Source organism: Phyllostomus discolor, chromosome 5 (genome assembly GCF_004126475.2).
Source record: "Phyllostomus discolor isolate MPI-MPIP mPhyDis1 chromosome 5, mPhyDis1.pri.v3, whole genome shotgun sequence".
In the NCBI taxonomy this organism is placed as follows: Eukaryota; Metazoa; Chordata; class Mammalia; order Chiroptera; family Phyllostomidae; genus Phyllostomus; species Phyllostomus discolor.
This window is the reverse complement of record NC_040907.2, coordinates 10693034-10716954: the sequence shown is the minus strand read 5'-3', so window position 1 is coordinate 10716954 and position 23921 is coordinate 10693034. Positions and strand designations below refer to the sequence as shown.

General features: G+C 59.3%; 1 protein-coding gene across 1 annotated transcript in view; it reads right to left on the bottom strand.

Moving 5' to 3' along the window:
- The window catches only part of IGSF21 (immunoglobin superfamily member 21), a 229286-nt gene that overhangs the window by 56674 nt on the left and 148691 nt on the right, over positions 1-23921 (bottom strand). Inside the window, exon 3 of the mRNA XM_028513731.2 lies at positions 18797-18918. Coding sequence (XP_028369532.1) covers positions 18797-18918 — 122 coding nt within the window. The remainder of the gene's footprint in view (positions 1-18796; positions 18919-23921) is intronic.

Sequence of the window (23921 nt, the reverse complement as noted above, 5' to 3'; positions counted from 1 at the left end):
CCCACAAGCGCTGTACAAAGCAGGCACTGTTATCATCACCCCGTTTTAGAGATGGGGAAACTGAGGCACGGAGCGGCAGTGACTCGCCTAGGGCCCCACAGCTCCTGAGTGGCAGAGGTGGGATTCGGATGCCAGGAGCTGAGCTCCAGGCAACTCTCATCACGCCGCCTCCTGGCCTAAGTGTTCTTGACGTCGTGGCTTTATCCTTCAGAACAAAGGTCCCGTTCCGTGACACCGTGACGGCGTCCAGTACAAATCTGTTTATTGGGAGCCCACGCCCTCCGTGACCCGGCCACCCCTTCCTCTCCTTCACCTGCCTCCCCAGTCTCCTCCCGGGCCACACCCAGCACCCAGTAGGTCTGCTCAGTTAAACAAATGCCTTTGAGCCCCTTGGGCAACCTGCCCGGCCCAGCCCCGGACAGTGGGGGCACTGGGATTGATACCGGGGGCTTTTGCCCTAAAGAAGCTCACGTTGAATTCCTGAGCACCTACTGTGTGCCAGACCCTGAAGAGGAAACTGGAGATGCAGAGGGAAGAAGGGCACGGTGCCTTGCACATGGCAAAAGGAACTGTGAGGGCCTTACCCTGGGGCGGGGAGATTATCCTGGACTTGCCAGGTGGGCCCCGTGCAGCCCCAGGGTCCCTCTGAGAGGGAGGTAGGAGGGTCTGGGTCGGAGGGGCAGCTGTGGCCGCAGAGGCAGAGATCACAGTGGTGCCGTGGCTGTGACAAGCCCCACGCCACGGCACGTGGGCACCTCTGGAAGCTTCAAAAGGCCAAGAATCAGACTCTCCCCCCAGAGTCTCCAGAAGGAAGTCAGCCCTGCCGATGGCTGGCTGAGCCCAGTGAGGCCCGTGCCAGACTCCTGGCCCCTAGAACTCCGAGATCCTGAGTTTGTATTAATCCTCACCCGAGGATGTTTATTGATTTGAGAGAGAGAGGGGACGGGAAGGCAGGGAGGAGAGAGAGAAACCCTGATGCGACAGAGGAACATCGGCTGTTTGCTTCCCGTACGCAGCCTGACCGGGGATCAAACCCGCAACCTTTCGGTGCAGGGGACGATGCTCCAACCCACCGAGCCGCTCAGCCGGAGCTAAACTGGTACCGTTTTAGCACGCTAGCTTCACGGCACTTTGCAGCAGAAGCAATCAGGAATGAACACAACAGCTAACGCCGACGGAGTCAGCTCCTGCCATGCTGGACACTAACTAAGCGTGATCACCCAAGAACCACCCCTACCCCAGCCAGCGGGCGCTCTTCTCCCGGTTCTATGGGGTCAGTTCATTCGTTCATTCAACAAATATTTACGGACTGCTGCAGGCGACCTTCTGGGTGCTGGCGACGGAGCCGTGGGTGGGCGCGAGATAAGGGGAAACTTGTTTCCGGTTGGAGAGACAGCGAACAAGCAAACACATCACAGAACGGCAGGCGCTGATACCAGTCAAGAAGAAACAGAAAGACGGCGAGGATAGGCTGGGGATGCTGTTTCAGACAAGGTGGCCGGGGCAGGCTCCTCTTGCGAGGTGACAACCGGGGCAGAGACCCGGAGGGACTGGAGGAGGGAGCCCTGTAGACACAGCATTCTTGCAAAAGGAACTGATGGCAGAAAGGGAGGCGCTTGTTCCTGTGGGTCTGGAGACCAGCGCTGCCACTCCCGAGCCTGCAGCCTTCCGTTCCCCTCACACCACGCACCACGAGTCAGAGGGGTGTGTCTGCAAGGAGGGGGGTGCGCAGTAAGCCGGGGGAGGGCTGTGGAATTCGGCCCAGGCAGAGGTATCAGGGCACGTTCCAGGGGTGGCGGGGCAGCGAGGAGATGTGTGAGTTTGGTCCACAAGGAGAGGAGGGTTTCCACAGGCAGAGCCGGTGGGGGCCTCTTCTTCGAAGTCAGGGGCAGAAAGGCATGGTGGGGCTGGAACGCTTGAGGAAAAGGGAGGCACCTGATGCCCGGGCCAGGAGTCGGAACATGCAGGACGCGGAGCACCCAGAACCCCTGCTGGCGTGAGGACGACAGGGGAGAGGCACTTCGGGAAACCACCAGGCAGTGTCGTGGGATGCACTGTGTCCCCCACCGTGAAAACAGACAGGCTGAAGCCCCACCCCCTGGTGCCCGTGACTGTGGCCCTGTTCAGAGATAGGTCTTTGCAGATGTGACCCAGCTGAGGTGAGGTCAGACTGGATTAGGCTGGGCCCTCACCCAATGTCTGCTGTCCTGATATGAAGAGGGAAATTCGGACCCAGAGACGCAGACCCACAAGAGGGAGACGCCATGTGAGCATGGAGGCAGGGATCAGAGACCCGAGCCAAGGGATACCCAGGGCTGCCGGCACCCCCAGATGCTAGGAAGGGGCAAGGACGGACTTTGTCCTGGAGCGTGCAGAGGGAGCGTGGATTTCAGGTGTGTGGCTGTTGCAAGTACGAGAGGATACACTCCTGTTGTGTTGAGCCACCCAGTTTACGGCATCTGGTCATGGCAGCCCTGGGGGGTTAATACACGCAGCCTCCACGAAAGCTGAACACTCACCTCCCTGTGCTCCCTAAGTTCCTCTCCTGGGGAAACATCTGAGAGAAGTGAACACTCACGCCCAAGCAACCTGACTGACCATTGCTCAAAACTGGTGGCAACAGCCCAAGGTCCCTCCACAGGAGAACGGACAGAGAAACTGTGATAGAGCCACACAATGGAGTACTACACAGCAATGAAAAAGGGTGAGCCAGGGACTCGGGCAACCAGGTGATCTCCCTGTGGTTGCTACCACTGGGACACAGATCTCCCAGACCTTATGCTGAGCGAAAGCAGCCGGACACACAAAGTGTGATCCCTTTTGTGGGCAGAGCAATAACAGGAAAAACGAGTCAAAGCTGATTCCAAAGTCGGCATCATGCTTCCCTCCTGGTGGAAGGACATATCGAGAGTTGCTGGCCGGAAGCGTTTCAGACCCGGAGCTGGGCCGTGGGTGGGCTGCCGGGGTGTGTGGCTGTGTAACAATCCCCTGAGCTGGACCTTTAACTGAAGCGCGTCCCTGTGTGTCCGCTGGACCCTAACGTAAAAGGAAAATGAAGAGCTGGGGATTCCCCGGCGGAGAGCCCCAAAGCCTGGCAGGGGCATCTGGAGTCGGTACTGTTGGCCCCCGGAGGTGGGGATGTGGAGCGGAGGATGAGATGCGTGCAGCCATGGGCAGCACTGGGGCGTTTAGGAGCCTCGCAAGAGATTTATAACGAGCCCAGGCCCCTCCCCCCGCCCGCCCCCGGTCCCATCAGCAGCTAGAGCAGCTGGCAGGGCCTCCATGGGGCCCTCTGCGGCCCAGATCTCACAGGCTGGCATGGCCGCCTGGGCAAGAGGGAGGAACACAACAGGGAGAGCTGATGGTGCAGAGACGCGGTGCAGGCTGCCTCTCCTCATCTGCTCGCTCCGCCGGCCCCCACTCTGTCCCTATCAGCCCTGTCCCTCCCAGGGCACCCTGGCGTCTACTCCATCAGACCTCAGCGCCTTCCCACCGACCGTGCTGGGGCCCAGACCTCCTCACCCGCCTCCTCTGTGGGCTCATGGCAGAGGCAGAAAAGGAGGCAGACCTGGAAGGTGGTGGGAGGCCCCCACCTTCAGGGGGAAGCTGGAGGCAGTGCATAGAACAGGCTCACGCGGAGGACTGAGCCCCCTGTTCCGGGAAGGGCGGTACAGGGGCTCAGAGAGGCCGAGTGGTCTTCCCAAAGTCCCACAGCTCTGAAGGGGCGGATCTGGGCTCCCCAAACCTGTCTGCTGAACCCTAAAAGGCCTGGTCCCATCCTCCGTACTCCCTGATTCTACCCTCCTGCGCCATCCAAACAAGTGAGCAAACTTAAGGCCAGAGGTGCCCAGAGGTGGCGTGGTCTGGTGGAGAAACACAGGGACGCTGGCCGCAGGCTGCCTGGGTTCAAATCTTGGCTCTGCCCCTTGCCACGTGCTTAACTTGCAGCAAGACACTTAGCCTCTCAGGCCCTCACTGTTCCCATCAGCAAAATGGGGCTGATCTCCTCCCTGAGGCTTTACTCGGCCCCCAGGGAGCCCAGGCAGGTGAGTGTAGCTCTTATCGTTAGTGCTGTTCTCTTTGGCCCTGAGATGGAGGTCAAGGTCCCCGTTGTGCTTGGGAGCCCTTTGGGGGCATTAGACCCACAGACAGACCCGCTGCAGGCCCCTCCTGCTCTTTCTCCAGGACTCTGATGGGGAGGAGCTGGGGGTGGGAGGGCAGGGCGCAGTGAGGGTGGGGGTGCCAATGCAGGGCCCTCGGTGGAGAGGATCCCCTCTCACTGGCTGGTGGGCTCCAAGGCCGGGCCCAGATCCAGCTCGATCAGCCTCAGCTTGTCCTTCAACGTGGCAGCGTGGACATGGGGACCGGTGCCACCAGCCCCCCACGGGATCCTGCAGAGATGGCTCCAGGCCGGTTCGAGAGCCCTGAGCTCCGGCCATTCCCTGCTGCCTGCTGCCTGCCTGACGCCTGCTTAAAATCCTGGCTGGCTGCAGGGGCCCTGAGCACAGATTTGGGCTCTGCTGGGCCCATGCACCCCACGGGATCATCCGGGCCATCCCCCTGCCGCCCACAACACTCACATCCAGCCAGAAAAGGGGCTCCTGCCCGTGTCTGAGTCCCCCAGAGGAGGGCCTTGGGGGTGGTGGGAAGTGGGAGAAGTGGGGAAGTGGGAGGGGCCCACAGAGGTCAGGCTTGCCAGGTTGGTGAAGGGGGCAACAGGGCACAACGGGGGCTCCAGGGATGGGGCCTCTGACCCTGCAGGTTGGAGCTCACCAAACGGTCGGCCACCCCCTACAGCTGGCCCAGACTCAGGCGGCCCCCATCCGCCCTCTCTGCAGCTGGCACACAGCAGCCAGGGCATGCAAGGCCCCACCCGCGTGCCCGTGCTGTGCGCTCCAGCCCGCCCCAGGGCTCTGCACCCGGTACCGTAACTGGCTATGCACTCGTCTCTCTGGGCCTGCTTCCTCACCCCTGAAAGAGGGCACGGGCACAGCCCGCCGCATGGGACATTGTGGGGCTCAGTCGAGACGGCCCACGAGAAATGTGGGAAACCATGGCAGTGCTCCAGGGCCAGACGCGCTTCCTCCGGGGGAAGATGCCGGCCTCTCTCTGCGACCACGTCGCCCTGCTCTTTCTCCGTCACCTGGCTCAGGAGAGGCACTCAGAAACGTTCACTGAATGAACAAATGAACAAAATAGCCAGCAATTCCCCCCTCCCCCACACCGCCAATCACTCCTGGAAAATCTCCAGACCACACTGGGGGTAGGAGGCGCACTTAGCTGGGTCACCCAGGGGGAGGGGCCAGGAAAGGGTCCCCCCCCCCCCCCCCCCGGAAAAGCAGGAGGGAGGAGCCAGCCTTCACTCATTCTTTCATTCTCTGCACTTCTTCTGTGCTGAGCTCTGCACGCAGGGCCTGGGGTGGGCGAGGGTGGGTGCGCCTGTGGTTCCTTCCCGAGGGCGTCATAGCCAAACCATGGGAGGGTGGTGAGAGAGGCTCCTGGCATCAAAAGAGTGGGGTGTCCTCCCTGGGGCAAGAGGGGACAGCCCCCTGAGCGTCAGTGACCTTCCCACTCCATTCTTGTTATTATTCAACATTATGGTGTAAAATGTGTCTCATACACAAGAATATATGTAGTAAGACAGATACGCATTAGAAGCACATTATACACAAGCACCTGAGATTCAGCTATTTTTTACTTCACACCAGTCTGTGCTGGACATGAGGCATTCCTACAACCCTCCCCTCGGCTTGGGAGCTGAGGTCATTCTTCTTCTGTCACCGAGGGAAGAGCTGAGGCTCCAAGTCCTGTCCGGTGTCACTGCACACTGCATCTGGCAGAGACGAACCAGAGCGGCCCCCCCTGCCTGCCCCGCAGCCCAGCGTGGTGGGGGCCTGCATCTCAGGGCCAGTTGGGACACTTAAAGAGCAGTGACTGGGAGCCTGTGCCTGCCCTCTACCCTCTCACATGACCGGTGGGTCTGAATCCCAGGGCTGGGCCCCTTAGTGGCTGTGCAACCTTGGCCAGGTCACTTAACCTCTCTGAGCTTCACTTTGCATCCACGAATACAGACAGCCACAGCACCCGCCCTGGGCGAGTTGATGAGTCCACGTGTGTGAAGTGCTTACAGCAGAGCACGGCACGTGGTGAGAGCCTGATGAACACTGGCGTTAGCATTATTATGAGTCCTCCGCTCTCGGGGCTCTGACTACATCATTACTCTCAGGGGGAAGCAAAGGTCCAGGGAAGTTAAATTAAAGTGCTCGGAAGCCCCTGGCAGGGCGAGCGGGCTGGGGGGGAGAGTTATGACTTGCTTCAGTCCCATGGTCCCCACAAAATACTCAACATGCCCAGGAACATTAACCTAGTGGGGGAAGAAATAAAAGACACAACTGAACAAATGCCCTGTCAAGGAAGGAAATATGTAATCAATTAACTGAGCCTCCCCGAACCTTCCCAAATAATAATTAGGAGCGCCAGCCCAGCTCAGGAGGAAATTGCCGCAGCAAGGGCAAGCCACTCCCCCGAGGATCCAAATGGAGGTACTTAGAACCAACGGGCAGGCAGTTCCCTGCTTGTCTTGGAACTCGGGCATCTGTCTCCAGGCCCCAGGCAGGCCTGGCTGTGCGTGCAGCCTGGGGCCCTCGGGGCCGGGGCTGCTGCCTGGCCCCTTTCTTTGGTAGGGCAGCAAGGAAGGGGCAGGGAGGGTTAGACCTGGGAGGGCCATCTGTCACCTGGCGCCCCCTCCCATTAGTGCATTGGAAAAAGGGAAACTGAGGCTCAGGGAAGTGGGGTGTCTGGCCGTGTCCCATTGCAGACTTGGGGCTAGACCCTAGTCCTGAAACCCCAGGGCTTTGAGCTCAGTGCTGGGCAGTGATCTAATGGTCCAGCCCTCTGACCAGGGGTTCACCTCTCTGCTGCTGTGGGCCGAGGGGCCTGGTATCGGTCTGGGCGCTGGGGAAGCAGAAGAAAGCTGGAGGGACCAAGCCCTCATCCTCAGGGTTGCACTTGAGAAGAAAAAGGGGAAAATATGCAGATACACAAAGGAGAGAGCCATGCCAGACAGGGATAAATGCTGTAACAAGCAAATGGGTGCAAAGGGACCTGAGCATCTGGGGTGGGTGTGGGGACCCCTCCAGATGAGGCGTCAGGGAGGCCTCTGCGGAGGTGACCTTCCATCAGACACCTGGGACAGAGGACGAGTATGTCCACTGGAAGAAAAGCATGTGCAAATGTCCTGAGGCAGGAACAAGCTTGGCGACAAAATCAGGGTGACCAGAGGATGGAGGGGTAACCGGAGGGCAGAGTGGAGACTGAGGTTTCATGGGACTTCGCAGGCCTGATAGGGCTTCCGGCAGCAGGTGCTACCATATAATCTCACTTGCGAAAGCTCATCCGGTTGCTGGGGTGGAGGAGGAACCCAGGCATCGCGGGACCCGGTGTGCAGAGAAAGGACCCACGCTGTGGGAGCTGGGCAGGGGGAGGCAGCCCTGGGCTGCACAGCAGGACGCCTGGGGCCTGGCGTCTCCACTGCCCCTGAGCCGTGTGACCTTGAGCAAGTCACTCACCTTCCCCAATTGCCTCTTTGCTTTTTCATAAAATGAAAAAGACCTCCCTGCCCCTGCAGCCTGGGTGGTGTTGCTTCGTCACCTCAGTCGCAGTCTGTGCTATTTGCAAACAGAGATGGCAAGGGCAAAAGGCCACCTGTACAAAAGGCCCATGGCCCACTGACCTTTTCTCCTTTGTCTCTGTCACTGGCAACTTTTAGGTGACTTCTTTTCCTTGACTAAGCTGTGCCACAACCCGATGGTTAAGCTGGGAGCTCCTCTTCCATTCATTCATTCATTCACTCATTCATTCATTCACTCATTCATTCATTCTCCATCCATCCATCCATCCATCCATCCACAGCTGAGAGCCCACTGCGAGCTCAGCGGGCCACTCACATCTCCAGCCCTCTCCCACGTGTGTTTTCCCAGGACCCTTAGGCTCCCCAGACTCCGCCCCCCGCCGCCCGCCATTCGCCATTCGCCATCAATCCTACCCAATCCTCACCTCCCGAAACACAATTCCCTTCCAAGGCAGGCAAGCTTCTCCCAGAGCCTGGGAACTTTATTAGGCTGCAATAACATAGTAAAGAGAAGATCTGAATCACCCGGAGCAAATTCTAATGTGAAGAAATACTACGGCGACAAATACTTTGTTCTGAACTGTTTACTAAATTAAGTCTTTCCCAGACATTTTTAGCCTTCATTTTTTTTAATACCAGCAATAAAGTAGTTGTGTAATTAGTAATAAAGCTGACAGCCGGCTACTGATTTTTTTACTCAGAAGGAAAAAGATAATGTGTGTGCGTGTGCGGGGGGGTGGATAATGTCTAACAGTGTGTTTTCTGGCTGCGGATGTATAAATTATTTTCCGCTTCGGCAGCTCTGGCCTTCCAACGGTGGCTGGGGAGGGGGGAGGGGGGCTGCACGGGGCTTGGTGGTGTGGAAATGGTCCCGCCTAGAAGCCACACGCTGGCTTGCTGTGCAACCTTAGGGGAAATATCCCCAGTCTCTGGGCCTTGGTTTTCCCATCCGGGGAAGGAGAGGAATGGCCTCGGTGAGGTCGAAAGGCCGCTGGCCGCACTGTCCCAAGTCTGGGAGGGGACCCTGGCTTTACATGGCATCTGTATGCCCGTGGCTCCCACATTTGTATCTGTGACCACAACCTCTCCATTGCCCTGTGTTTCCATCGACCTACACACTGTCCTTGCTCTGGTGTCTAACAGACGGCACCTGAACCTGGCCCAAACGGAACTTGAGAATCCCGCACCGTCCCCCTGCCAGCCCTAGGGGGTCCTCATGGGCCTCCCCACCTCAGGAAGGAGCTCCCCTCCACCTAAATGCTCGGACCCTGGCCCTAGAGGTCACTGTCAACTCATCTCTTCTTGAGATCCCCCCACTTCCGGTCCATCCGTGAGTCTTGCCCCCCGTCACGACGCTCCATGCCTCCCTGGGCCAGCCCGTTGCCACCTTTCCTCCCTGGTCCCCCCTCTCCACTGTCACATCCTCCCCAGTAGCTCCGTGGACCTTTTAACAACACACAAATAGAAACAAAATCGACTGTGGTGACTCCTCACCATTCCTCGAACACAGTTCAAGCTTTCTTTTTAACAACCCAGCATGTTCTACAACAGTGGTTCTCAACCTGGCCTGCGGGGCTTTGAAAAACTGGTGTCTGTTTTTCCCTGCTCCACCAGCACAGTTCTGCTGACCTCGCTGGGGCTCGCCAGCGCGGGGGCAGTTTGTAAAGCTCCCTGGATGTGTCCGTGTCCACCCGGAACAGCAGCACCAGCCGCACCTGGGACAGGATCAGACATGCAGGAGCTCAGGCCCCAGCCCACACCCACTGAATGAGAATCTGCATCGTTTTGACAAAATTCAAGAGGCCCGTTCCTTGCCCTCTGGCCTCTGCGGCTGTCTCCCCTCCTCCCCACACCGCCCACAGGGCCCCTCTGTCCCCCCGACCCTCCGGGCCTCTTCTGCTCTCTGCTGATCCGCAAGCTCACCCCCACCTCAGGCCCTCGCTGCCTCCTCTTTGAGAATGCTCGCTCCCTGGCCTTTGTGTGGCTGCTTCCTCTCGCCACCCACGCCCCCTCCCTGACTCTCCCTGGGGTGCTGGCATCACTCCGGGAATGTCACCTCTAAGGAGACAGGGATCTTACCCCCCTTGTGTACCTCTTGATGTCTACAGTTAACAAAGAAATGCTTTTGAAACGGCAAGTGTGTAGTTAGGGCAAGGCCTCACTAGAGGGGGCTGAGACACGTCACGGTCCACGGGACACGCACCGGAACTCCCTCCCACCGCCCCGGCCAGACTGCGGCCTGACGCCGGGCTCGCAATTCCGTGGGGTGACTCGGGGTGAAGACACGGTCTCCAGAAGGCCCCTGGTAAAGGGCAGACCGCTACCCAGAGGAGAAAATGGGTTACCCCAGAGATGCCCGCCCCCCCACCCCATTCTTTCAGCCCAGGGGCTCTGCTCTTCATTGGGAAGGCCCCCTGGGGGAGGGGGGACCCTCGCCCAGCTCTCGGGCGAGTCACTTTTCCTCTCTGAGCCGAGCGGGAGCCCCATAACTAGGGCCTGAGAGCTGCACTTCATAAAATTGTCATTAGGGTTTAAGCAAATGATGGATGGGAAAGAGTTTTGCTGAACGTTTGAAATAATAATTCCACATTTGGATAACCTGTCAGCTCATTAATTTAACAAATCCCTTCTGAGACCCTTGCTGGGCATTGAGGCCTTAGAGATAAAGAAAGGAGAGTCCCTACTCTTGAGGAACAAGACCCATTCTTGGTGAAGGGGGTGGGGGTGTGGCACACAGGTGAGGGACCCCCCCCCCAATTGCAATACTCCAGTGCACCACCAGAGGGCAGCAGACAGCTTTGCAAGCACTTCCCTCCCCAGGGGAGAAAGACTAGTAAGAGAGGGTGCCTTCTGGGAGTCCTGGAGGCCTCCCTGTTGGCCGGAGGGCGAGTAGAGAATGGGGAGGGTGGGTGGAAGAGGCTGTTTTAGTGACAGCTGTGGACCCAATGGAATTCACCTCAGTCCCCTGCACCAAAGATCTCCACTAGCCCAAAACCCAACCTCGGAGAAGTGCCCCTACCTGCCTGCCTCCCCATGTGGAACAGGGACCCCCTTGATGCTACTGGGGCCTCTGGGGCCTCGAGACCCAGGGCCTGTGCTGGGCCAGAGAGGGGCTCCAAGCCAAGGGATGCGGGAATGTGTGAGAAAGTGGGAAGTGTGAGACTGAAAGGGTGGAAATAAGGAAAGGAAGAATGTGGCCCTAAGAAAGGAAGGCCACAGCAGCCGGGGGAAAGACTAAAAGCCAAGAACGAAAGGAGAAGAGGCTCGGCCTTTACTGGTGGGCGAGGGGGGGGACTTGGGAGGAGGGAAGGCCGTGCCCGCCCCTTGGGAACCTGCAGAGGAGCAGCCCTTGTGAGTGAAACCCGGCCCTGCCTGGTGGGTGCTGGTGGCCTTGCGGGGACAGCGATCCTGTGGGCGGGTCATTGCATCCGCATGAGAGGGGCGGAGGCGCGCTGCAGAGTGCTTCCGGAGCAGGACCGATCCTGGAGGGGCATGGGGGACACTGTGCCAAGTGGGGCATTTGAACTGGGCCCCAAAAGGCAGAGGAGGACCAGCAACCGCTGGGGAAGGGGAGAAGTGGGGAGCTGGGAAGTGAACGAGAGGAGGGGGAGAAGGCTGCGGTGGAGTGGGGGTGGAGGCTGCCCCCCCCACGGGGAGACAGGCAAGCAGCAGAGGCGTGCCAGGTTAACCCGTTTCTCCGCAAGTCAACCAAATTCGTGCTGCCAGCGGAGGTGGCAGAGGCTCTACTGCCACTTCCGGAGTCAGGATTGGGCATCGCTTGTCTCCTTGGCCGAGGCACCCAGGGGCCCGGGGCTGCCAGGTGGTAGCTATTTTTAAGGTGGTGACTGGCAGCTTCCCACCTGGAGAGGCCGAGCATCTCAGACCAGGGATCCCGTGTGTGTGCTCCTGTGCACACGCGTGTGCATATAGGGATGGGGATACAAGGTCACATGACCTCACTAGGCCACCTAACTCTCCAGCACCTGGCAATGGTCCTGGCACACGGTGGGCATTCACTGACTTGCTGAGTGACCCCGCCCCCAGGCGTCCAGGGACCCAATAAGGCTCTGACAGCCCATGGGGACAAACCCAGGCTTCACCATGTGCAAACCATGTGACTTCAGCCCTCTGGTCTCCTGTGTCGTCATCGGTACCACAGCACAGACCCACACCGTGGGATTCGGTGGGTCTGAGCTCTGCCCACCACGGGGTGGCTGTGAGGGTTAACCCGCATGATGGATGGGCAGAGTTTTGCTGACTGTTTGAAATGGTAATTCCACATTTGGATAACCTGTCAGCCTATTGATTCGACAAACTTTTACCGAGGCCCTGGGCTTCCATCCCAGGCCCTGTGCCAGGCCCTGAGGACCCAGAGATGAAGCAGGGAGGGTCCCCGCCCTGACGGACAGGACCTGGGGAGGAAGGCTGGAAGGCTGTGCAGAGCAAGGTCTGCAGGCTTGACACGGGGGGCCAGGAACTCCGCATTCCCTAACGGGTACCTTGGGGTGCGGGGCCCAGGATGGGGTCCGGCAAGACTGAAGCTCAGGGAGCATGGGCACCCTCCACCTCTGGGGGAGATGCCTTGGCCAGGGAGTTGCATTAGGAGCATCTCATTTCCAGGCCCGCCTGCCTCCAGCCACTCCCTCCCTTCCTGAGGTCAGCTGCATTCTTCTAGTGACAACTGGTGGTAGCTGGGCATGGGGTGGCCCAGGCTCTGGGGCTGGTCGGTACCTGTGAGGTCACTCTGGACTGGGAGGTCACTGGCTGGTCCAGCTGTTTTGTCATCTTCAACCCAAACAGGTCTCCGGCCCTGGGAGTGGGGCAGGGTGAGGGTTGGGGGGTGGGAGGACTTAGAACAATCGCCTGTCAGCCACCGGCTGCCAGCAGCACTAGAATTATCTGTGCCTTGCAGCTTCCCACCGAGCTCTTTGGCCCGAATCTGCACATCGGAGCAGATGGAAGGTGTTGTGTGAGCAGAGCTTTCCAAGTCTCACTGCCAGCGTCTCTACCTGGAAGACTTTCTAAAAGACTGGTTTTCTAGGCCCTGCTCCAAATCAAATTCCATCTTGGTGGGGCCCAGGAATTGGTGTTTCTAAGCCACTTCCAAGGTGATCCTCATGCAGGTGGTCTGGGGACTGGCCTGTGCGGGAATGGTGTAGCCACCACCTGACTGCAGAGCCTTAGCAAACTTGCCGCCTCTCCTTACTGAGAAGGGAGAACTGGACTGAAAATTCCCCTAGTGGTTGGGAGGGGAACTGCAGTCCTCACTCCTTAAGCATCCTCTGGGTTTGAGATGGGGACCTGGCTCCCACGTGGGGTGGAAGACCTGGGGTGTTCAATTCTGATGCGGCTGAGAGATAGCATCCGTTATATGAGTAAAGTGCTGAAAATGGCTTGAGGTTATCCTTACAATCTCGCTCTGGCTCATTCGCATTCCTGGATGATTTCTGGGCCGGGGAGAGAAGAATGGGTTGACAGAGGGTCAAGATCAAGGCCACCAGCCTCGCCAGGCAGTTCTGCAGAGACAGGGCCCACGTTCGTTTTGTTGCGCAGAACCTGGCACGAGGCCGGCGCATAGTAGGTGTTCAACATGGGTGTGCTGCGTGGCAGGATGAGTGGAGAAATGAAAGGCACCTTCGTGCATAAGCAACTTCGAGCACACTTTGGAGGGAGAACAGAGGTGTGGCTGATGGCAGCGTGAAGAGCAGTGGGGAGCTGCGGAACTCAGGCTGTGAAATCGCTCGCATCGGGCGGCCTGTTTCTTTGCACCGACAGGGAAGGCAGCGTCGGCCCTGCTCGCTAATGGATGAGACTCCGAAGGGACATTTAACTTTTCAAAGGGAAACAATCCTCTCAGCTCTTTGGACCAGACAGTTAATGTGTCTGTTTAAAAACCAACTCCATTTTTTTTTTCCCTCTGTTTGAACGGCTTCCAGAGGGCAGCCACTTTGAAACCTCTGCCGGCCCGCGGGACTTCGGCCCTCCCCTCCCCCACCCCCGTGCCCGTGTGTGCCCTCCTTCTAGAGCATCTGCTCCCGAGTCCCCTTTGTCTACAGCCTCTCGTGCTTCTAGGGCCATTTCCAGCGCCGCCTCTGCCGGGATTTCCCCAATCTCCCCATCTCTGAGTCATCACCGCATTCTATCTGAGCCCGTCCTGTGACAGCTATCACTTTATTACTTGAATTGTTAGCTGTTTATCTCCGTGTTTTATCTCCTCTTTCACTCCTTTCATTTCACAAATATTTATTGTTCCTCTCTGAATGCCAAGTGGGTTCTGGGGTTACTATGATGAAAAAGACAGCAGAGCACAGCCTTTGGGGGAGCTTACAGGCGGGCGGGAGACGGGGCAGGCTGTAAGCTCCGTGGAGGCAGGGGCTGCATCTTGACCCCCTGGGGCGCTGTGCCCACCCCCTGCGCCCACCCCCATGCTGGGCCGAGGATGCCGCAAACGCTCAATAAGTGCTGTTTGTTGAGCGCATACGTGAAGGGCTGCATCTCAAAGCAATAAAAGAAGTTGCGTTTCTTTCCGCGTCTTCGATCCTCAAGGCTCTTTTTTTTCATTTACTTGATTTCTCCCACACCTCCCTCCCCTGATCAGTATGAATTAGGAAAGTGTAACTGTGCTCTCACATTCTCCAGGAAACCCCTGGGCTCCACCCGACCCAATTGTTCCCCAGCTCTGCCGGCTTTTGGGGGGATGGTGCATGCGCACAAGTTCCTAGGCTTGGCAGCCAGACCCCGCCTGTGAGAGCTGGTTCTCCCGCCCCCACCTTCCGGCCCAGGTGGTCTTCCAGCCCCCCCACACCCCAACTTCACTCAGACTTGGAAATGAGGTCCTGAAGCCTACAGAGGAACCTCTGTCCGCCTCCCCGGACTCCTTCACGGAGGGCTTTGTCCTTCTTTGTCACCTCCAACCCACCCTCCACGCAGCAACCCGGGTGAGCTTCACCAAACACAGGTCACGGTGGCTTCCAGGGCGCTGAGAGTGAATGCCAACTCACTTCCTGGCCACGCCAGCCCTCGGCAGCCCCTCGATCAGGCCCTTTCTCGCCTCAGGACCTTTGCACTTGCTGTGCCTTCTCCCTGGGGTGCCCTTCCTACCCCCAACCCTGGCCGGCTGGCTTCCCTTTGTCCTACAGATCTCTGTGTACACGCCTCTCCTAGGAGGAACCCCGCAGCCCTCCCCCGCCATTATTCCTCCTTCTCTATTACATGACCTTATTTCCTTCACCACCCTCATCGCCAGGTATAAATAGTTTTCTTATTATTCTAAACATATTTTTATAGTCTGTCCCTACTCACCCGCTACGTCGTAAACCTCACAAGAGCAGGTCTGGTTATGTCTTGTTCGCTACTTTATTTCCAGCACTGTCCCTGACATACTGCAATTGCTCAATTCCCTGTGATGAATGAAGGATGCAAATGCGGGGGCGGAACCAGACGCCCGGCTTGCTCCTTTGTAATGCCTCTGACACCACCGCTAACTCATGTACCTGACAAATATTTACAGATCACAACATGTTCGTGTGGGGGGTGTGTGCAGGGGTGGGGGCAGTGGGTGAGGGAGGGGCTGGTGCTAGGCTTGGGACTGGGCAGATGGGGATGAAGACATCAGACCCAGTCCTGGTCCTCATGGGACTTCCGGTCTGCTTGGGGAGGTGGGCTATGAGCACCTAGTGTCAAGGCAGTGAGTGTGTGAAGGGCAAGTACGCTGGGGTATCTGGCCCAGTGTGGGCAGTCAGGACAGGCTTCCTGGAGGAGGTGGCGTTTCAGCTGAACCTGGAAGAATGAGTAGGGTCTTGGCAAGGAGAGGTGTGTCAAGTGTGCGAGGGGCAGGAGCACACGTAACCGCTCCAGTCTAGATTTTCCTTACGACCGAATCAGAGCCAGCGAAACCCGCCTGGTGCTCCTCACGACACCCCGAGCAGATGAGTGGGCAAGGGACCACAGAGGGCTTTGGGAAACGGGAGGCACAGCCCGAGGTGGGTACGGGTGGCAGGGGTGGTTGAAAGCTCACGGGGGTTCACCGCGACCTCCAGGAAGGTCTTAGCTGCCATCTGGGGGCAGCCACATTCTGCAGGAACCAGTGAATTGTGCCCACACGCCCATCTTCTCTGTGGTGTAACAGGGGAATGGAGGTGGGGTGGGCAGGGCATGAGAAGGCAGGTGAGGAGGGCAGCCAGTGTGCTGGTGGGACTGTCCTCCACATCACACCACCCCACGCAGGAGGCCCCTGCGAAGCAGATCCCGAGACGAGGATTCTGTGTGATGGGTGTGTCGGGGAGGGAGTCCCAGGCAGCCGGACGGGCAATGGAGAATAAACGAGAAGGCAAGGATGCCATGCAGGGGCCCCATGCAGGGTGTTCCTTGCGTAACGTGTAGCAACATGTTTATGCATGTCTTACTTTCCTAGATTGCTGCCTGCGTCCCTGGAAAAGCAGAGAACCGTGCCTTTCTTGTGCCTCTGGGGCGCGGCGCCTCGCATCACACTGGGCTCCGGGAGGTGCTCAGTCAAATATTAAACGCCCTTTGAAGGAGGAAATGCCTGCCGATGCCCAGCTGGGAGTTCCGGCTTCTGAGGCTCCGAACTAGAAAAGGCTTTGACAGATGGGGCCTCTGGGGCGCCGGGAGGGGCACTGACCTGCCCAAGCTGTGCCACACCTGCCCCCTCCCCTCCAGGGGCAGAAGGCTTGACCCCGCCCCCCCTCACTGGACTGCCATCCCTCTGGGAACCCCACCAATGGGAGGAACACCTCTGGGGGGCCCTGGGGCTCCTCTCAGCTGCTGCCCAGAAGCTGCTCCCTGCCAATTCCTGGTAATCTTCTCAGCCTCCCTCTCCCCCCGCCCGGTTCCCCAGCTGAAGAGGAAGCGGCTGAGACAGCTGTGGAGCTGGGACTCTCTCTAGTTGGTATGCATTAATTTGTAAATATCTTCATTTATATGTAAATGTGGAGTCCCACGCCCCACCGCCAACCCTAATGGGGCCCCGCAGCCTGAAGGAGCAGCCTCTTCCAGCGCGGCTGCTCTCCCGGGGCTGGTGTGATCGGATTAGACTGGCAGAGAGAGAGAGGGTCCGCTCCCCTCGTCCCTTCCACCCGGGCCTCCCCACGGCTGCTCTGGCCTCGCGCTCTCTGCCTGGGACGGGACGCCAGCCCTGGCACGGCCGTGTGACCTTGAGCAAGTCTCCTGCCCCCTCTGGGTAGGGGGGTAGCACGAGGTGGGTCAGATCTGACCCAGTTCATGTCGTTCCAGCAGGGCCCCTTGACCTCACTAAACGTGGATCCCACCTGAAAAACCAGGACTGTAGAAAATAATAGTAACACAGGGATGTGTTCACGAGGTTGTTGGTGACGCTCAGGGGACCGCATGGACACACATAAGCAGGCTTATGAGAGCCGCCGGGAGGAGAGGGCTTTTCCTTCCTGGGAGGGAGGGAGGGAGGGAGGGAGGGAGGGCTTGTTCTGAGACAGAACAACAAACACGCGGAGCTCGGGGACTGCGGCGGCTCATCAGATCCTCTCCAGGTGGCTTTGAACTTCTTACTGCGACCCTTCCCTGCAGACACTGGGAGCTCAGACACGGAGTCACGCCCAAGGCCACGCTACAGCGGGAGGGTGGGGGAGCCAGGACTGGCGCTCAGGCCACTGGACACCAATCCCCCCTAAACCCCACGGGGGTGTGGGGCCGATCCCATTCAGCAAGCTTGCTGAGGACCCGACCCATGAGAGGTTAAGGCCCTGTCCAAGGTCACTCAGCAGGAAGCGGCTGGGCTGGGATCTGAACCGGGTCTGCAGGTAGCAGGGTGAGCATGGGGGGAGGGGCGGGGCTCAGGGGTGGTCTCTGGGTTTCCATGCTGCTTAGGAACCCTGGGGACCCTACCTAGGGTGGGGCACCGGAAATGGTGGGATAGGCTGGCGCAAGGGGGGCTTCTCAGAGACCCTGGTCACCATGCAGTGGTGGGGAGGCAGCGGTGGGCTTCTGGGAAACTTGGGGTGATGTGAATCATCTGTGGTTCCCAGAACAGTTATTTTCTTCTCCAAAAATGAGAGGTTGCCTCCATCTCATCGAGATTGTCACTGGCTGGTCTTAGGTGTGACATGTATTTTAAGGTACCCCCAATCTTTTTTGGCAGCAGGGGCAGGAAAAATCATAAATATACAAGCGAAGGCATCTGTGTGGCCACGTGCACGCCAGAGCCCCTCAGAGCCCTCGGCACCCACATTCTCACCAGATCGCCCCAGCGAGCGGCTGGGTCTGACTCCGGGCACAAAGCCCAGCAAGGAGCGGAGACCCAGAAAGTTTCCTCCAGGGGAGCGCACCCACCTCACAAAAGGGGGCAGGGAAGGGCCACCTGCCAGACCCCCCAGGCTGGGCTGGATGGGCCCTTTGAAACCTCCTTGTCCCATTTTCTAACTTTACTCATGGGGAAACCGAGGCCCAAAGGGCCAAGGAGCAAGCCCAGGGTCATCCAGCCAATGTGCAAATTCCATCGAGCACCCGCTGTGCCTGCAGGCCTTGTGCTGGGAGCTGCGGGTGCAAGGTGAAAGGGAGCAGCTGCTGTGCCTTCTGACGCTGGTGGTCGTGGAAAGGAGAGCCAGCCCCTGTGCGGAGAGCGGGAATGTCACAGGCACCCCGCGAGGCGCAGTGCCCCGCCCTGGCCCTGTCTGCCTCAGCCTCTCGCCATGGGCTCAGCGTAGCCCAGCCATCCTCGCGCTTCTCGGCAGCCTGTGCTTTCTGCCCGGGCTCCAGGCAGAGCCGTTGGCTGTGCAGCGTGGAAAAGGGCCCATGTGTGCGCGTGTGTGTACAGTTGTGCACATTCAGTGCCTGTGCCAAGGTACTCTTCAAGATTAACCCTGTGGTGAGGCCCCCCTCTTGTGGGGTGGCAGCCATGGGTTTCGGGGCGATCAGTTCTGCTGGGGGGGGAGGAGGGGTCTAAAGAGGGTGTCCACAGAAGGAGCTGAGTGGGGAGTTTCCCAGGCGACCAAAGGGACACCCCTTCTCCCCTCCCTCCAGGAATGGGTCCCACTCTTGCAGCAGGGTCCCCGGCTCGGCCTTCCCAGACTGTGGAGGCTGACTCTGAGAACCCCCAAGCACACCGTGGGACGGACGCCGACGGGCCGGACAGGTGGCCTCCTGGTTCCCGCCCTGCCCCCCTCAGCCCCTCACCTCACGGTGGACTGGTACACCAGGTCCTCTCTCTTGCGGTAGTTTTCCATGTGTGAGTAGTTGGTGGAGAACATGGCATCGAAGGTGAAGATCTTCTGCTTGATGGTGCCGCCATCCATCACCTGCAACAGAGCACAGAGGCAGCCGCAGGTGAGCATGCGGCCGGCACCCGCCACCCCTCTCCTCCCACCCCCCGGGCAGGGAGTGGGCTTCGGGGACACCTGCCTGGGAGACGAGGAGGCCAGCAAACCCACTGTCCCGCTGCCTCTGGAAAGGCTCTGGGTAGGAGATGTCACAGCTGTCACTGGAGCCCCCCATCCCAAGTCATCCCAGTTCCATTGACGTGCAAACTGAGGGTCCAAAGTGAGGCGACTTCCCGAGGTCCCACAGCCAAGGAGGAACAGAGCTGGCTCTCCCTGCGTCTCTCCCCACCGCACCTGGGCTCCCACGTCGGGGAGCCCCCCGGTCGGCCTCGCAGAAATGACAAGTCCGGCTTGGGGAGCTGCAGGCAGAGCCGCGGACAGAGCCACAGTGTGTGCGTGTGTTTTGCAGAGTCAGCCACAGGGTCCCTGCCTGAGAAGAGACAGGAGAGGGGGCAGGCTGGACAGAAGGAGAAGAGGGGGCCACCAGGGACAGTCACCGGGGCAAAGATCTCATGCAGAGACAAATGAGCTACGTGGCAATCATTTCCGGTAAGTCTCACAAGGGGCGGGCCCAGAATGGCAGGGGGTCGCAGAGCCGATGCAGCCCCCGTCCTGGGGAGAAGGAGGTCGGAGAGGGCTTCTTGGAGCAAGGGATGGGTAAGTTATCTTCTAAAAGGAAGAGTAGGAGGCAGCTTTGCAAACGGCGGGCGTGCTTCCAGGCAGAGGGGGCAGCAGGAGCAAAGGCCCTGGGGCAGGAAGGAATGGTGCGGGCAGGCTGTTCAGGGTGCAGTGCGGTGAGAAGGCCCTGGGGAGTGAACCGTGTGCCGGCTCCTGCAAACAAAGCAGCTCAGGTCCCGGAGAGGCCACGGGGTTGCAGGGTTCAGATTCTCCTCTGGCTTTAGAGTCGGGTAAGGACTGACCGAAGGGGCAGGTCTGGAGCCTAGAGACCTGGGAGGAGGCTGAGGAGAGCCCATTCCACTGACACGGGGGGCGGGAGAGACGGGGACAGGATGAGGGACTCACTCTCCTCCGGCTGCCATTGGGACAGGCAGGCCAGGAGGTCCCCGTGTCCCCCAGGAACACAGGGGCGCCAGGAGGCGATAATAAAGCCCGAGCTGGAAGACAAAGCCGCGCTCAGGTGCCCAGCTGCTCACAGCTGATTAAAAGCCGGCCCCCGAGTGTCCTGGGCTCCCGGCTGCCGGCGGCACGCCTGCCTCCCCACCCGCCAGCATCCCCGGGTCTGGGCTGCCTCCTGCTAATGAAAGTGTTACTCCACAAAGCAGCAAGGTATGTGTTGTCACTGTTTCAATTATTTATCTGTTTACTCGGCTGCAGTTTTCCGCTTGTCTCAGCAACTCTATTATAGACCGAAAGCTTGCAGCCTCTCGCCACTCAGCTGGGCTCCAGGCGAACAGCCTGCCGCGGCGGCCTCATGCCTGGGCCTGGGGAAGCGGAATGAAGTCCATGCGGCCGCGCCTGTGGAGCTGGGGTGGGGAGCAGCAGAGGGGCCTGGCAGGGTGGCAGCCGGAGATGGGCTTTCTCCAAGGAGCCGGGGTAGGGGAATCCTGAAAGCCACTGTCCCCCTTCGTCCCCACCCACCTTTGCTAGGCACTGAGCTCGGATCTGCCACCCTCCTCGGGAGGACTGGCCTGGGTGCAGCTGGGCACGTCTGGACCCACGGTGACTTGGACCACATCTGTGTGGCCTAGGTGGCATTGGTACTCATCCAGGAGACATAGATATTGTGCACTTATTGAGCACCAGTGTATTCCAGGCACCGGCCACATTGGTGTGGACCACCCTCCCCCAGTGCAAGCTCATCAAGAATAGGGAGGCCTCTGCAGGCAGGGGACCCCCAGGGAGCCCCGGCTGGGAGGGTCAGAGTGAGGATGAGTGCTCATGAGCTTTAGGACCGTAAGGGGGACCTGCAGGGGGACTTCTGGTTGCAATTTGTCCTCACCCTTGCTATGCCCACCACACTGTCCCTCTTCCTCATACACTTCCCCTGTGGGCCCCTTTGGGGACTTGGTGCTTTGGGGTGCTGTGTGCATGTGGTGGGAAAGCAGGGCACCTCGTCCTCTCGCCTGCTCACTTGCCTCTTCTGCGGCATGGGGGACCAGTGTCCCAAAGAGGGGACAAAGAGAAGAGGGAGGAAAAGGGGCCAAGTACCTTTAAACCAGGGCCCTTAGCTGGGGGACATTTCTTTGGCAACGTGTGGAGCCGGTCTGGGCTGTCACAATGGGGGAGGAAGTGGGTAGAGGCCAAGGATGCTACAATGATCATATGGTGAACGGCCGCCCCCCAAGTCATCTGCCCGAAATGTCGTCAGTGCGGAGGGCGGGAAATCTGCATGAAGCCCATCACTTTGTCTGGACCCACAGTGCCCCTGGAAAGTGAGGAGACGATACCTTCCCCGTTTTGCAGATGAAGAAGCTGAGGCTTGGAGAGGAACAGTGATTCAGCCCAGGTCCCGCCCTGGGCGCCTGGCAGAGCTCTGGCCCCAGACCAGAGTTCACCTCGCACCCACTAGACTCGAAGGCTGTGCATGAATCACTGCCTCTTGGGGGTCCCCCTCTGCCCCAGGGGAGGCTCCTTAAACCGGGGTGGGGCGGACTCAGAAGCACAGAGGGGAGGTGTGAGGAATCTCCTCCCCAAGTCCCCGTAGGGGGTGGCGCCCCACTGGGCTGACTCCCAGCCTTGCCTCCCCACAAGTTCTGGCTTTTTATCTCCTCCTAAAATTGGGCGGCCCTTCTAGTCCCAACCCCAAATTTCACTCCGTTTTCTTTTATTATACAAAGGAGAAAAAAAAATCTGTCGGTAAAACTGTCTGCTCCAATTTATTCCCCGAGACGGAGAGTTTTATTACTAGAAAAATACACCTGCACCCCTCCCCGCGTGCACACACACACACACACACACCCACGCACCCTAGATAAAGCACCAGCGGTTTCTCTGGGTCATAAATCCCCGTTTCGGGCCGAGGGGCAGGGAGTTTCAAGGGCGCACCTAGCTTCCCTTTGGAGAGTTTATTTACATCTTTTTCTCTGGGGCCGTGTCTGGGCTTCCGTGTCAGCCCGGGGAGTGAGTCACCGCTTCTGCTAGACCGGTCTTGGGGAGTGGGGACAGGCATTCTTCTCCACTCCGGCGTGACACCCACCATCCGAGTTCACTGCCCCAGCCTGGAGCTCTCTCAGCCTCACGGGAGGGGAAGCAAAGGCAGAGAGCCTTGGAATTCAGTCCCTGCCGGTCCCGGGCCAGCGGGCAAGCGGCTGTTTGCAAGGAGATTAGCTTTGGGCTCTCGGGCAGCCATTTCCCCTCTCCAGGTCTCAGTCTCCGCATCTGTAGCCTGGGGAGAGTGGGACCCAGCTCGTGGCGGGGACTAAACGAGACGAGAGAATCTGGCGTGTAGTCTGCGTGCGCCCGAAAGAGACAGCTACCTCCACGCGTTCTAACACTTTCCTGGGCCACCCCCTTTTTCTGTGTCCCTTCCCGCCGTCCACGGCTGGGGCTGCAGGGCAGAATGTCTTTTACCGAAAAGCCTGAGGGTGCAGAATATCAGTCAGTGGAAGGAGTGGGTCCATATCTGGGGAAGAGCTCAGGTGGGAAGAGCCTGAAGCCAGTGTGGGCAGGACGGCTGGCGGGGGGTGGGGGGTGTGCAGGGAGGGGGCAGGGAGAGCAGAAGCCCCGGCCCCAGCTAGTGGTCAGCCCAGAGTGGGAGCCAGTGGAGGGGGGGTGCTCTGAGCCAGTTCCTGGAGGCAGGCTGGCCCCAGGGGCTCCGAGACTCGCCCCCAGTGCCACAGAGGGGGTGTGGGCCCCAGGTCAGGGCAGACAGAGGGGGCAAGCTGGTGGGGCAGGCACAGTGCTGTTCTGGAAAGACAAGGCCCGGGATGTGTGGGTTTCCCTCCCCCGGAGGAAGACGGACTCCCGAGTTCATCAGCCAAGCAGGCTCTTGAGTGGGGGCCGTTCCCAGGACATAAGCATTGTAAGGGCAGGGTCTTCGTCTGTCCTGGTGGCTACTCTGCCCCTAGAGTTGGGCACATGGTACTTGTTCGACGAATATATGTTGAACGAGTAGACGGATGAATGAATGAATGAATGAATGAGCGAGTGGAGTCCTTGCCTTGTGCTGGGCATCGGGGGTACCACGAAGAATGGAGCTCCGCAGTACAGACTTGCCCCAGGACGGCCCCTGCTGCCCCCGCTGCCCCCAGTGCCCTCGCTGCCCCTGAACCCTGACCAGGCTGGGCCTTCTCGGCAGGAGTGGCCTGGCCCCCGCAGGAAGGCGGCTGGACCGTCCAGGCAGCAATGCTCCGGGAGGAACCAGCATGGGCCCGAGTTGCTCTTTGTCAGAGGTCTCAGCACTGACCCACCCGCTGTGGGAAAGCGTCCTCATCATGCAAAGGGCGCCCTGGACCAGGGAGGAGAGGCTGTGCACACCGTTATGCTCAAGATCCAAGTCCTGGCCAGCGACGGCTTGGGCTTGGCCGTGTCCTTGGGCCCTCCCTCTGTCACGTCGTTTAGAGTCTCAGGACTGCGGGCTCCAGGAGCTGTGTCTCCCTGTGCCCAGCACAGCCCCCAGCACGGGTAAATACACGAACTGTCCTGGGAGGCGTGTCATTGTCCCCTGTTGCAGATAACCGAGGCCAAGAGAGGCAAGGGAGCTGTCCAGGGTCCCGTGGGCAGTGCACGGGGCAGCTGACGCCTCTGCGTGCGTCAGTTAGAAAGAGAGGAGGAGGGGACCCATCCTGAGGTTGCCCATGTGGGCAAGGGGCAGAAGCTGTGGGGGTCACACAGCCTTCGAGTCAAGTACAGACGGCGCCTAGTGGGCAGCCTGGCACCCGGCGACAACAACGGTGACGGAACCGAAACGACTAGCACTTCCGGCGTGCCCACCGTGGGCCAGGCACTGTGGGCAGACACTAACTCTTGCAATCCCAAGGGGAAGCGGCCGAGGCGCACCGGCTGGGACGGTAGTCACCCCG